This window comes from Pristiophorus japonicus, chromosome 1, assembly GCF_044704955.1.
Source record: "Pristiophorus japonicus isolate sPriJap1 chromosome 1, sPriJap1.hap1, whole genome shotgun sequence".
NCBI classification, from domain to species: Eukaryota; Metazoa; Chordata; class Chondrichthyes; family Pristiophoridae; genus Pristiophorus; species Pristiophorus japonicus.
In genome coordinates, this window is record NC_091977.1 from 176,202,991 (window position 1) to 176,218,091 (window position 15,101).

Sequence of the window (15,101 nt, forward strand, 5' to 3'; positions counted from 1 at the left end):
CGGCGCATGTATGTCCCGCCCGCGCCGGAAGTGGGCAGAACCGAGGCAGACGGCAATTTTTTTTTAAAAAAAGGGCCTTAACTACTGGTGCTAAGATGCCAAATTTTGCGGCCTATGTATTAACGTCACGATTTAGCACCAGCACACTAGTGGTATTACCCAATTCGGGGGCAAATAAAAAGTCACATCATATCCTCAGTGCAATTTGGTTTGAAAAGATTCAACACCCCTGAACAGGTATGGTCTCCACAATCTGTTCCTGACAGGTGCCAAATACAGCTTTGGATGCAACCCAGATTAAGCCCTTGTACATTCAAACCTCACATTCTAATACCACTACTTCAACAATTCAGGGAAAATAATAAAATCAATATTTCACAATTATTTACTTAAATAATTTGTTCATTTATCCAAATAAAAACTTGATTGGTTGAATATATTTCTCTATGGTTCTGTTATTTTAAAAAAGTTAATTATTGCAGAAACAGTCAATTAAATTTCACCATTCACCATTTTTTTCTTGTAATGGGTGAGCAATAAAAATGTAAATATTGCTACAGAAACATATGTCTCATAAAAGATTTTTTTTAAATTATCAATCAGAATAGTAGAAGAGTTTCCAGAAGGCTCGGTGAATAAATAGTTTGGTACTCAGCCATGCAGTTCACAAAGATCTAGGTTGTGGTCTGTGCTGAATTAGCCAATCGAATCTAGTTATTATGGGCCTACAATTGACCCGTAATCTCCAGCTGTGAGAAGGGAATGTAGATCAGCCAGAGTTTCTTCGCCTGATCACTGCCCAGTGACTCCAGCTATAAAGTGCTCTTGAGTGGACATCAGTTCAGCATTTGATCATACTGGGAGCCCATGGTAAAATAGTCCACTGACGCATAGATATGGGAACTCCACGGGTGAGGTGCCAGATGGCTGCTGGTGCCACAGAATATCTCATCATCTTTGGGGGAGGAGCAGAAAAAAAGATAAGAATTTTTGTTTTTTAAATATCAATTTAAAATGCTGAAAGAGGTACTGTTAAGATTGCCAGATACATAGAACATGAATAAAATCCCTGTCCTTGCAATTACAATGTACTTTTTGTTTCAAACTGAATAAAAGCAATTCGTGAATGCATCAAAATAACCTAATTAATGTACATTCCATCGTTCCCCATCACCCTCATGTAAGTTTAGCTCAAAAACAAAATGTATTGTGGCTGAAAAATTTCAGTGTTTTGAATCCTGCAGCAACATCATGGGGTCACCATCAACAACAACATACATTTATATAGTGCTTTTAACATAGTCAAATGTCTCAAGGTGCTTCACAGGAACGTTATCAAACAAAATTTGAGACCGAAGCACATAAGGTGATATTAGAATACGTGACTTGGTCACATAGATAGGTTTTAAGGAGTGTATTAAAGAAGGAGTGTAGAGAGGCAGCAAGGTTTAGAGAAGGAATTCCAGAGCTGAGGGGCTAGACAGCTGAAGGCACGGCCGCCAATCGTGTCGTGATAAAAATCGGAAGCGCAAGAGGCCAGAATTGAAGGCGTGCAGAGATCTCAGAGAGTTGTACGGATGGAGAATGTTAGAGAGATAGGGCTCAAAATTGCCCAGGAGTTGCTCATTTTTTTTTGGAGCAACTTGATTTTTATGGAGTATCTTAAAAATCCCCATTTTGCACATTCAATTTGCGCCAGTGTAAGTGAGATAGTTAGGATTTTTTTAGTTTAGTTTAGTTTTTTTCAAAAGAGGGCGTTACCAGCCACCAACAGCCGTTTTGGCCATTTAGGCCACTTTGGACAGCTAATAATTGCTCCAAACTAACATAGGCCAGCGTATGTGGCCACTTGTGGCCGCACAGATATCCCTTGGATAGTTAAGAAATCAGCACAGGTACCTAACAATCGGAGGCCAGCAGAACTTAATGACTTGACTAAACAGGACATCAAATGACAAACTTAGCAAAGTTAATTTACTATACAACAGAAACATTCATGGAAGCTTAAACTACAAAAATAAAAGTAATAAAGAGACAAAACATATTTACATAATTTTTTCAAAATATCCAAATAAAAAATAGAAGGTCCTCGTAATTCTTATGTTCTCCCAGCCGCCGAAGCTCACCCACCATCAGCCCGCCCCTTACAAACAATCCTACCTCCAGGGGTCGAGGATCAGACCCTCCAGGATCAGAACAACACCTAGGGTCAGAGATCGGACACGTCTGGGGATCAGATCTTCCCTAGAGGTCTGGGATCGGACCGCCCACGGGATCAGAATCCCCTACCCCCATGGGGTCGGTGATCAAACCCACCCTGCGGTTCGGAATTCCCCCCCGGGAATCAAAGCTCCCCCCCTCCAACCCCCATCCCTACTGCCTCGGCTTGGGCCCTGCACCAACCTGTTTGTTGTAGCCTTCTAGCCCGGGAAGGCAGTGGGCCGGCCTGTGTGGGAGGCCACTCGGCCTGGGGTAAGGGCGGGACGCATTGGGTCCTACACTGCAGCACGCACACAGAGGCTGGGGGCAGGAGCTATTGCACATGCGCGCGCACTCCAATGCACATGTGGAGAGCTGCCGGCACTGTTTCTGGCACAGGGCCCTAGCTCTGCTCCCCAATCGACTGGCCATGCCGTGCCAAGCCCTGGGAGAGGCAATATAGCGGCCAGAATTGCGGAACATTTTTTCGGCGCCCTTTTCAGCCCACAAAGTCGCCGCATCTTTGGTGAGTGCGCCAAAGAAAGGGGTGGGCCAATTTTGAGCGCATGGATGGATTTAAAAACAAGGATGAGAACTTTAAAATTGAGGCGCTACCAAACTGGGAGCCAATGTATGTCATCGAATATAGGGGTGATGGGTGAACGGGACATGGCATGAATTAGGACATGGGCTGCAGAGTTTCAGGTGAACTCACGTTTACGGAGGGTGTAAGGTGGGAGGCCGACCAGGAGAGCATTGGAATAGTCGAGTCTCGAGGTAAGAAATGCATAGATGAGGGGTTCAGCAGCAGATGAGCTGAGGCAAGGGCGGAGACAGAGGTGGAAGTGGGCATTCTTGTTATGGTCAGCACCTTCAAGTTGAGTTCCGTGTCATGCATCACCCTGATTTTGACATACAGGCCTTGAATTTACTGCATATTTACACCAAAACATGCGTAACCAAGGCGTAAATCAATTTTGCAGCCTGAAAGTTCACAGACAAATGAGTTATGCACGCATGTACAACAGGCCCAAGTCTTATCGATTTTGTGCAGCTGTCTATGAATCCCTCTGCCCAAAAGCATCTCTGTCCATAAAACTGGTCTAAGTATGTCACATTAAAAATTTTTAAATTTCCCTGATTGCAGGTTCTTGAACATGTGCCTAATGTGAATAATTGAGAGTTGAATAAGTTGAAACTTTAATTTTTATACTTGCAGAAAAGAAATATATGGGACAGGACTTTAGCCTAAAAAAATGGGTGAGTTTGGAGCGTGGGAATAGTTAAATGGTTAAAAATCAGATTCCCAAACTGATCCCGCCTCCAACTTCTGGTTTTAACGTAGGCGGGACGGGAAGCCAACCCGCTCCAGGAGGTGGGACGTTAAGTTAAATATTATAATGAGGCTGGAAGCATCTTCTTTAACCTCCATTTTGTTTCTAACTGCATTTGGTCTGGTTTTACACACTTCGCTAAGCCCAGCAAGTAAGATAAGGTGAGGACTGTTGCATCCAGGAGGTAAGTGCATTTATACTTACCTCCTGGATCCAGGGTCCCTGCCTAACCCACCCCCTGCGATCACAGACCCCCTCACGAGGCCACCGATCTTCCCTTACGGCCCCCCATCAGCATCAGGCCAGCCACAATCCTCTGATGGCCGGCCCAGAAGTGATTCTCCTCCCCCAACCCCGATGATCTTGAGACTGGCCCCGAAGTGACCTCTGCCCCCTCCCGCCCCCCACCGATGTCTCCGATCTTCTCCCCGCCACCTGTCTGAGCCCACAATGTACCCGATCTTTCATCGGAGAGCCAGCCTCTCCATCTGGCGGGCTGTGGGAAACTGATGCAAATCAGGCCCTGCTGTTAAAGTCCTGACCCCCTCAGAGCGCACCCCATCCCCCATCCGCCTTAAAATCCAGTCTATGGTGTGAGTTTGGTGCTTTCCCTGGGCCCTGATTGCTTACACTGATTTACACCCATTTTGACAAAAGTACGTTTGTGAAACATGGATAATGGATTTGCCTCAATGTAAAAAAGTTATATTGACAAGTGGGCCTGAAATTCCGGTCTCGCTGGATCCAGATGGACCCGACGGGGCCCTGCAAAAGCCAGTTTTCGGCTCGCGGCTTTTACAATCTGTCAAGTTCTGGCTTGACAGATCCAACGCATCTCGGCGGTAAGGACATTCGCATGGGCAAGATTGCGCTATTTGCCCATCTCTTACCCAGCAAATGTCCTTCAAACTCTTGTGCCTGGTAAAGGCAGGCGCATAGCCTACTTTTACCAGCATAAGAGTTTTAAAATATATACAAAACATATAAAAATAAAATTTAAAAACACATTTTTCTGTTAAAAACCTTTCACACTAAGGTAAGTTTATTTTAAACCCTAATCACAAAACTTTAAAAATATCCGAAAAATATATATTTTTTCTAACACATTTATTAACATTAATTTAAATTAATGTTAAATATATGATTTTTTTCCCCTATTTTTTATTTTTGTTTGGGTGTTTTTCATTCATAATAATGAGAATTCCTACTTACGGAGTTCCCATTATTATGAATGAGAATACTTTACCTTGATTGGCTGTCCAGTGCCATGTGATTCCAGCTTCTCCCTGTGCATCTGCAAGATGTGAACGCGCTCCAATGCACAGGGAGAGGAGGCCTCCGACCGGGATCGCTATGGGCGCAGCGGCAAAAGGTAGGTGCAGATCTTTTTTACTATTTTCTGGCAAGCGCCCGCGAGAAGCCCAGCATCGGGATTTCAGGGTCAATATTTTTATACATCTTTAAATTAAAAGTTTACTCATTAAACTGAGCAGTAAATAGGTTACCCTTCATAGAAATCCCTGCTATTTTTCTTTAAAGAAATAACCAGGTGTGGAAGTGCACATAACTTTAATGAAATAAAACAGAAATGCTGACAATGCACAATAGGGCAAGCAGCATCAGAAAGAAAAAGAGAGGTTAACAATTCAGCCATCATTCTGATTACAGATGCTGATCAAACTCCTCTGCACTTTCAGCATTTTCTATTTTTATTTTCCAAAAATCTGTTTCATGACTATAAGACAATAATAGCAGAAGTGATTCACTGAGCTGTTTTTACACCAATGAGTTCTAGTTTCGTTAACGAACAGCACAGGGCTGATTTTTCTCTTAGGGCCACAGTTGGGCACCTCACAGGCACAGCACCTGTGAGAAAAGAGATACGCGTAATTTTTCTGTCCTGGGCCATTTGCGTGGCTTGAGCGCATGCCTGTGCAAGAGACTCATTGAAGCCTGACTTTTAATGGGATGCCTCTCTTTCTGATGGGAAAACTCTTTCTTTAACGTTGCTTCTTTAACCTCCAATAGCCAATCACTGAAAGGTGCAGTTGTCCCCGAACTTGTTCTCCTGGCCAAAATATGGTACCAATAGAGCAGCCAACAGACCTTTCACGGAGGCTGGATCATAATATACCAGCCCTTGTCCCCGTGGCATTTCCAGTGTGGAATGTGTTTAAAAACCAAAACTGCCATGAAAATGTTCAATTTAGCTAATCTGGCATAATCATTTGGCCACAGTTGCACGGTGTGCCTCAGGAACACCTCACAAAATCTGCCTCAATGACTACTTGTTGTAAAACATGCCATGTTATAATAAATCTATGCGTGAAGACATTTCTTTTAACATGTTTTTTCATTCAGTTTTCCCCTCTCAGAGCCTACCATAATTTGAAAACGTAACCTCCTTCGTGACAGTGAAAGAAATAATGGCTTGTACGGGTATTATTATTTCAGTGAGATTTTACTGTACTTTTTCCATGTTTCTACTATCCCTCCTACAGTTGGACACCCATCATCACAGGCAGTCCCTCGAACGAGGATGACTTGCTTCCACATGAGTTCACAGATGTTTCAATGAAGGACCCGATGTTCCAGTCCTGAACTCCAATTGAAGTGTGGAAGATGCCTGTGTGTGGATTTTTCTCAACATGTGGTGACCGTTGCACATCAGCCACCACACGGGCTTGACAGAGCTAGGCCTTTATCCAGGGTTAACTAGCTCTGCTGCATGGACCTAGTGCACACACATATCGCAGCGTGGACTGGCCCGTGCTGCCCCTGGACTCTTCTGGGCCTCGTACCCTCATTCACCGCTCCTCCGCCACGAACATTCGCCACACCTCCGCCACGAACTCTCACCGCTCCTCTGCCACAAACATTCACCGCACCTCCGCCACGATCACCCACCAAATCTCAGCTACGATCCCTCATCACTCCTCCGCCCCGATCACTCGTCGCAAGTCCACCACGACCTTCTCGCTCCTCCGCTGTACCAGGGCCCAGCCGATGTTCCTGCCCACACTCCAAACGGGGACCTGGGTCCTGATGATGTCACCCAGTCGCCCACCTCGAAGGAAGCCGTCGCACATTTGTGTCGGCTCGCGCTGGAAGCTGCAGTGGCTCCAGCTCTTATATACCCGACCTGCAGTTGGACACCCAGAACTACAGGTCGGGAGTATAAGTTCTGAGTTGGACACCCAGAACTGCACTGAATACTCCAACTGAGGCTAACCAATATCTTGTGCAATGTTAATATTCCTTCCTTGTTTTTGTATTTAATGTTCCCATGTATAAAACCCAGAATTCTATTTGCCTTTTTTAGCAGCCGTTTCTGCCAGCATTCCTACCTTTAAAGATCTATGGGGGTGGATTTCCTCTTCGGGCCGGAGTTCCTGCAGGGCAGGATTTCAGCCAGCCCCCCGTATCACCCTAGCCAAACCTATTTTCCTGGGTCGCAGCTTGGTAAGCCTGCAAGGTGGGATCCCATGAAATTACCAATGGCAAGAAAAGTAGATTAGGGATACTGCACAAATGTCATCAGGCATTGCTGAAGAGGATAGCCCTGATCTCAGCAGTCACCCCGTGACTTTCCTTTCTTGGTTAAAGAATGCTGATAAAGCAGAGTGCCTGAAAATGAAGATGTTAGGGTGCTCCAGGGAAGCAAGCATTCACTTGTATGGTATGATAATGCTGGTCACAACTGAGTTGCACATTAATATGGTAATATTGAGCAAGGGAGCATGTTTAGCCATGTGGGTGCAAATGAGGTGGAAATGGGAAGGTACTTCTGGCACCCATCTTAAATGACAATGGAAAATTAAGTGGGCAGGAAAATGGGAGGAAATCTGGTATAACAGAACTCTGCCCAATATTGTGCCCACCTGAATTATCAGGTGGAAACAATTGGAAAATCTAGGCTTCACTGTCAAGCCTCATGTTTAACAAATATCCACGTGGGTGAAGCACAAGAGGCCTATTTGACCTTCTTGGAACTGTACCTCAGCAAAAGTCAGCACTTTCAGGAGAGGTGACTGAAAAGGAAAAAAAATGTGAAATCCATCACCAATGTTAGCTTTGATTTAACATATCTACACAAATCAAGTTCTCACCTAATTTATAAATGTTACAGGTAAAGTAGGGAGATTACTGAATAAACGTGAACTTTTTTCAGGAAATATTAATACATCTTCTGGTACTTTCCTGGGTTTAATCAGGTTATATAATGTTTTTCACACATGATAAATCCTTTACTCAAAATTCCATGGATCCTTTTAAAGGGGCACAAGTGCAGCAGGGTGGGACTTCTGACTGCCACTTTGCTCAGACGTTGATCTCATCTCAAATTTCGGAGGTGGCGTCATTTTAATATTTGGGGTTGGCGGGCCGCCCTTGCAGAAGCGCAACTGAGGCACCCTCCTTGCTGAAGTCGAAGAACATCGGAACAGCAGGCAGAATGCCATCCGCATAATTTTCCAAGGATACTGCTGGACAGGTGCATGCCTGATGACCAGTCATGGAAACTAGGTAACAGAAATTGCAGAGTTTCACGTCCAGATCGGAGGTTCTGTAAAGTTGCTGCTAGCAACTTCAATTTACCTTAGATAAATAATTCTTCAGTACAATAGGGCATTTTTTGAGTGAACGAAAGCATTTGGCTGCGATGTTATACTGGTACAGACTGGACTAGGATGGGGGGGGGGGCGCGGGGGCAGGGCGGGACGAGGAAGGGAAATCAGGCCCTTATGTTTTAAAGAAGCCCCTAGGCCAATATTAATAGCAAACTTCCTTTAAATCTAAATGAATGACTTATTTTTAGCTCACAAACCACATAGCAGTAGGTTTATATATTGTGTGCACGTCTCTTTAAGTGCGCATGTATGTGGTAAAGCTTTAATACAGACTGTAATGAAGTTTTGGATACATTTAGCACTGAAGAGGAAGTATGACAAAACTGGTGGACGGGAGTGGGGGTGGGGGGTTAGGAAAATCATTAAGATTTTGGGTAGAAGAGCCATTTTTAGATCTGAATTACATGACTTTAAGCCATATTGAACACGATAGAGCAGATTTTCCTGTAATTGCCTCTGCGTGTATTGGAACACTTTAGCACAGAAGACAATCAGCTGGGAGGATCGCATACCCTTAACAGAGCCTTCCCAGCATTCCTCTATGGGCTACTCCCAAGCAATTCAATATGCCCAGGTGCAACAACAGGAAAGAGGGCTGCTCATGATTCCAATCTATGTGGTAGATATGTGAAATCTGACTTTTGAAATCTGAACCAACTGCTAATTAACAAAGCATCTAAACTATGGAGATTATTTACAGTGCAACTTAAATTTCACACCTTCCCAGTACATGTCAGTGCAATCTTTAGCAAATCTGAACACCAACTTCCTCCATGATGTTAAGCTCTAGAATACTTTATGTTGCATTGCCAGTGTTGTCAATAATGTTAAAATGGCTCTATTAATTATACACTGTATTGTGCTGCCACCTGCAGGTAATAAACAAAAATGACATCTGATTAATAGCATCAATTATACTCACAATTTTTTTTAAATATTGAAACAAATAAAAATAGAAAGGTTTGCAAAAAAGACATACTATCAGCATCTATAAGGAGAAAAGATGAGTTAATATTTCATGTGTAGATCCTTTATCATTTCTGCACCTGAAATGTTAATCTCTTGTTTCTCTTTACAGAGAAGTTGAGGGGATTGCTGTGCATTTCCAGCATTTTCTGTTTTTACTTCAGTTGCCAACATTTGCAGTTTTTCTTTTTATTATTACTACTTATCTTCCAGGAATGCAGGTCTTGAAGAAGTCCTGTTCTTTATCATGATTTCCATTTGTCTCTTTCACCTTGCTCATAATAATTGTTGTCTCTTTCAACAATAAGAAGAACCTACATTTATTAGGGTAGATTTTGCTATGCTCTGTGTCACTGGTGGGGCCTTGCATACAGCCAGCACACATCAGAGAGTCACAGGTGCACTGGTCTCAGTTTTTCAATATGTGCTGGTTGTGTGCGAAGATAGTCATGTGATTTGAGGCCTCGCAAAACTTACCATAAATAGGTGGAGAAATTGGACCACGTCACACCCAGTTTCTGGGTGCCAAATGAATGTTTGGGGTGTCCCATGCCCGATGCACCCCCGAACCTGAATGCTCCTGCTTCCTGAATCTGTAGACTTACCACCCACCCTCAGTGATTTCAACTTTCACCGGAACTCACTCTCACCACCACAGCCAGTTTCTTTGATGCTCTTCGCCTCCCTCATACTCACTTCCAACATTGACTCTCCACCCATACACACATATGACCTTGTCTTCACACGTGGCCTCAACGCTTTTCCAATTAGGTTTCTGCCCCAGTAGAGAACCAAAGTGGCTTTAACCAAAAACACAAATGAAATTCTCTGTGACTGTGACCATGATGAATTATTCCATCTTGATCCCTCTGCAGCCACGGATGCAGTCGAACACATCATCCTCTTCCAATGTTCCTTATCTGTGGTCCAGCTTGGGTATCTAATTATAGCCAGAGCATCTGCAGCAATAGCTTCTCTTCCTGCCCTCGCATCATTAACTCCCGAGTCCTCCAATGATCTATCTTTGGCCTCCTCTTTTTCGTCATCTATATGCTGCTCCTTGGTAAAATCATCTGCAGACACGAGATCAACTTCCAGATATGCTCTCCACCTTCCCACTGCTCTGTGTTGTCGGACTGCTTGTCCAACAGCCAGTCATGGATGAGCCACAGTTCCCTGCAGTTAAAACATTTAGGGCCTGAAATTGCCCCCTTCCTTAAGGTCAAAGAGGCGGTAATGTGGGCCTATTTCCTATTGTGGGCAGGCGGATGGGCTGACCCATCAGAAATTGACCCCGAGTCGGGGGCAGTGCAAATGGGTTTCCACCATGGCCCGTGTTCCCACCCCATAGGGCACATGCCGACACCTTGCGGCTTGGCGGCAATCCTTATCCGCTCCCTGAGGAAATTTGTCCCATAGGAGCGGAGCCGCCACCGCTCGGTGCCCCCGACAGCTTTTCCTGGCGGGAAGTTGCCAGTTGCCGGGCAGTGTGTCTGACCTTAAAGCGGAGGGCGCTCCGCTGCAGCTGCCATTTTATTTTAATTGTCGGACAACTCTGAAGTCGGCCCGACAATGGCGCGCTACGGGTTCAGTCAGGCCGCTAACAGGCAGCCCGGCACCCCCCTTCTTGGGTGCCGGACCACTGGCCCAGCTGAAGCTCTCCCTGATGGCTCAATGGGCAGCACTAAAGTGGCTGCAGAGTTCGCAGTGGCCCTCCCCTTTAACTGATTGGGGGGGGGGAGGGGAGTTGCTACGCATCAGCGTTGCCCCGCAGCCGCTCGAAACACCGTGCGGACACTTTAAAAAAGTTTAAGTGGCCAAAATCCCTCTATTCTCCGCCCCAAGGATTCGGGCGGGGATTAATCATTTAATTTGAATTATCCGCCCCGTTTAGGGTGGAGGGAAATTTCGTCCCCTTAATGAAAATAAGTGAATGATACTGAAATAAAATGTCCAAACAAAAAGACTCTTGTATTTATAGGACCAGCTCCATGTTTACCAATGCAAGTGGTGACTGTTGCTCCCCATTGCCCTCTACAAAAACGTAAATGTAGCCCAGAATAAACCCAATTGAAATGACAAAGAATTTGAATCAGACAGTAGAGATTAAAAAACAACTGGAAATGCTGCAAATCTGTTTTTATATTTAATTTCCTGCAGCTGTTAGGCAGCTATACGTTGTTCCTAAATCTACCCATAAAATAACATTCAGGCACACAAGTCAGCATTGTGTACCTGATAGTACTCCTACCCAATAACATTGGGGCCAGTATCGCTTATGTAGATCTAAGTTTCATTTTTTAAACTGAAAAAAGTAGCTTAACCCATCTCCCTTAACTTGCAGTGAATCTCATTATACTCTGTACATATTGTGGTGAATTCAGCCATTATATTTGCGTTCCTTCAAGCCCCAATGCAGCAGCAATAAACTATTAAACCATGCAGAATGACTCATGTCAAATTCCGACAAAGGGTCATAAAAACAAATATGATGACACAGAAGACTTGGATGAAAGAGCAGAAGAGTGTGGCAAGCGGAATCAATTATAACCATGGGTAAAGGATTAAAGAAGATTACTTTGTACTTAACAAACAACTCAAACATTTTGAACACAAATAACTTTTTAAGTTTCAATGTGTCTATGGTAAATAAGACCTCACTCCACATATGCACGAATTAAAAAAAATACGTAAATGACAAAAATCCTTAATTTCCACTGAAAATAATGGAGATTCTAATGGCTGTTACTGGACCATTAGTCATGTTTTTAGGGCAGCAATTTTGTCACTGAATGAATACCTGTAATGATAGTAATAGATGGTAACACAGGAATTATTATTATATGTGTTATCCAAAAACAATGTGAAAGGAAAACCCACTTTTTGTTCTCAAGTGTCATACATTGCTATTCAAAAAAGCTTATAAAATGAAATAACCATATTGTACACAACACAAGACTGGGATTAATGATTATTTCATAATACAACACATTGTTAAATCTCATTCAGCACAGTTCTGGTAAATGTTACCTGAGTTCCTAGGCAGGCAACCATCATGTGCATGAGAAGTTTGGCTGCAAACATGGAGAACCTTGAGCAGAGCAAATGAGACAAAATGGCCAGAGAAAAACCTGTGGACACAGACCATAGATGGGGTTAGAAAGGACTTTGTACTAGGCTTCCAGTGTGTCACTGTATCTGTAATAGTTTCAAATAATCTACATTTTAAGTGAAGAATTGTCTTAAAAGTTCATCTCAGTTGATATTTTTCTATTGGTTTGGTCAGTTTTACTGAAAGAGCACAGTTTATAGGACAGCATGGTGGATTTGTTCTTCTGGAAGTTTGAGATCAACTGGGCTGAAGAACCTTCTTCCTCTTCTGATTGTAAAATCTAGTCACAGCACAGCTATTATGAACTAAAATAATAATATGAGAGACAGGCGATTAGCTCACAGAGGAAGAAGAAAGATTTGAGACACAGGATGGAAGTTGAGGGGCAGCAAAGTCTCCATTTCTATTCATGATACGCTTAGAATTGCCCATCCGCAGCAACAGTGAGAGGAAGAGCCAATCCATATAAATCTGTAGGCAACAGCATGGGAGATCAACTCTTATTAAATAATCCTTGTTGTCCTATTTTTATCATTAAGTGATCTTGGAGCAGATATATTATCTTATCTACAACAACAACTTGTATTTATACAGCACCTTTAACGTAGTGAAACGTCCCAAGACGCGTCACAGGGGTATTATGAGACAAATAAATTGACGCGGGGCCACATAAGGAGAAATTAGGGCAGGTGACCAAAAGCTTGGTCAAAGAGGTAGATTTTAAGGAGCATCTTAAAGAAGGAAAGAGAAGTAGATAGGCGGAGCGGTCTAGGCAACAGAAGGCACGGCTAGCAATAGTTGAGCGATTATAATCTGGGAAGCTCAAGAGGGCAGTATTAGATGAGCGCAGACATCTCAGGAAGTTGTGGAGCTGGAGGAGATTACAGAGATAGGTCGGGGGGTGGGGGGGGGGGGTGGGGGCGACACCGTGGAGGGATTCGAAGATGAGAATTTTGAAATTGAGGCGTTGCTTAACCGGAAGCCAATGTAGGTCAGCGAGCACAGGGGTGATGGGGGCACGGGACTTGGTGTGAGTTAGGACATGGGCAGCCAAGTTTTCGATCACCTCTAGTTTACGTAGGGTCAAATATGGGAGGCCAGCCAGAAGTGCGTTGGATTAGTCAAGTCTAGAGGTAACAAAGGCATGGTTGAGGGCTTCAGCAGCAAATGAGCTGAGGCAAGTGTGGAGGCGGGCGATGTTACGGTGGTGGAAATAGGTGATCTTAGTTATGCTGCGAACATGTGGTAGAAAGCTCATTTCAGGGTCAAATATGACACCAAGGTTGCGAACAGTCTGGTTCAGCCTCAGAAAGAAGTTGGATGGAGTCAGTGGCTAGGGAACGGAGTTTGAATTGGGGATCGAAAACAATGGCTTGTACGTAAATGCATGAAATATTGTGAATAAAGTTGGTGAGCTAAAGGCACAAATTGATATGTGCATATAATATATTATCATCACCATAGGTGTAGGTTTGGGCAGGACTGGGAGCTGAACATTCATGGTTACATAATTTTCGGAAGGGACCGAGTAGGACGAAATGGAATGGGAACGGCTATATTAACCAAAGATTCCATTACACTATGAGGTCATGAAATAGGTGCAGAAGTGATTCAGTAATATATCATGGATGAGAAGGTTTAGTGCTGAGGAAAGACTAGAGAAACAGGGGTTCTTTTCACAAGAACAAAGGAGGTTAAGAGGAGACTGTATGGAGATGTTCAAAATTATGAGAGGTTTTGAGAAAGAAAATTGCAAAAAAAAACTATTCCACCGGTTGGTGAGTCGGTAACGAGAAGGCATAAATTTAAAATTATCAATGAATGGAGAGATTATGAGATTTAAAAAATATACACAAACAGTTGTTAGAAGATAGAAAGCCCCACCAGAAACAACAATGAAGCAGACCACAAATGGCTTTTAAAAAAATAAGTAAATATGTATTTGGAAAAGAGAAAAGTAAATGGGTAGAAGAATGGATCTGAGGGGCTAAACCTTCTGAAAGCCAGCACCTGTGTGATGGGCTGAACGACGTTTTTCTGTATTGCAAAATACTGTATTTTACTACAAAGAAGTGCGAAAAATCAACAATTATTCCAAAGGAATAGCTCACAAGTGTTTGCAATTTTGAAAATGATGTCGACTCAATGCAAAAGCAAATTTTCCATCCCACTTTCTTGATCTGTAACTCTTGCAGGTTCATTTTCTCTGAAAGACCCCCAGTACATACTATGGGGGGAATTTTAACCCCCAAAAAACGTGTGTGGGTTGGGGTCGGGTGGGAGGTTAACGTGTTTAAAAACTCAATCCCGTCCCCAAATCTCCCACTTCCGGTTTTAACAGAGGTGAGACGGGGGTGGGGGTTGGGGACAGCCAACGTGCTCCCAGGGGGTCGGGTCATCCATTTAATTATTATAATGAGGCTGACGTGCCGCAGATTTAACCAGCATTACAAATCTAACCCTGGCTGGTCGGGTTTTGTTGCAGGACTCAGGGCTTAGATGGTTCCCTCCCCACCACCCCCGGTGCTTCCCTAACTCCGCCCCCTCCCAATGGTCCGGCCCCGATCCTCCGAAGCTTCCCCACCCCCTGCCGAAGCTCTGACACCTGAAACTTCCTGTTTCCCTTTCCCCGATGCTCCAACCCGCGATCCTACGATACTTCCCTACCCTCCCGATCCTCCGCCCACAGTGCTTCCTCCTCCACCCCGGTGCTCTGATACTTCCTTCCCTTCCCCCACCTCCGGTGCTCCGATACTTCCTTCCCTCCCCCCACCTCCGGTGCTCCGATACTTCCTTCCCTCCCCCCACCCCCGGTGCTCCGATACTTCCTTCCCTCCCCCCACCTCCGGTGCTCCGATACTT

The 15,101-nt window shown here is 44.1% G+C and overlaps 1 protein-coding gene across 3 annotated transcripts in view; it reads right to left on the reverse strand.

The window, feature by feature from the left end:
* The window catches only part of adgrv1 (adhesion G protein-coupled receptor V1), an 892,784-nt gene that overhangs the window by 292,228 nt on the left and 585,455 nt on the right, over positions 1-15,101 (reverse strand). For all 3 annotated transcript variants that reach the window (XM_070885047.1, XM_070885038.1, XM_070885028.1), the window contains one exon: positions 12,158-12,258. In XM_070885047.1, the coding sequence (XP_070741148.1) occupies positions 12,158-12,258 (101 nt within the window). The remainder of the gene's footprint in view (positions 1-12,157; positions 12,259-15,101) is intronic.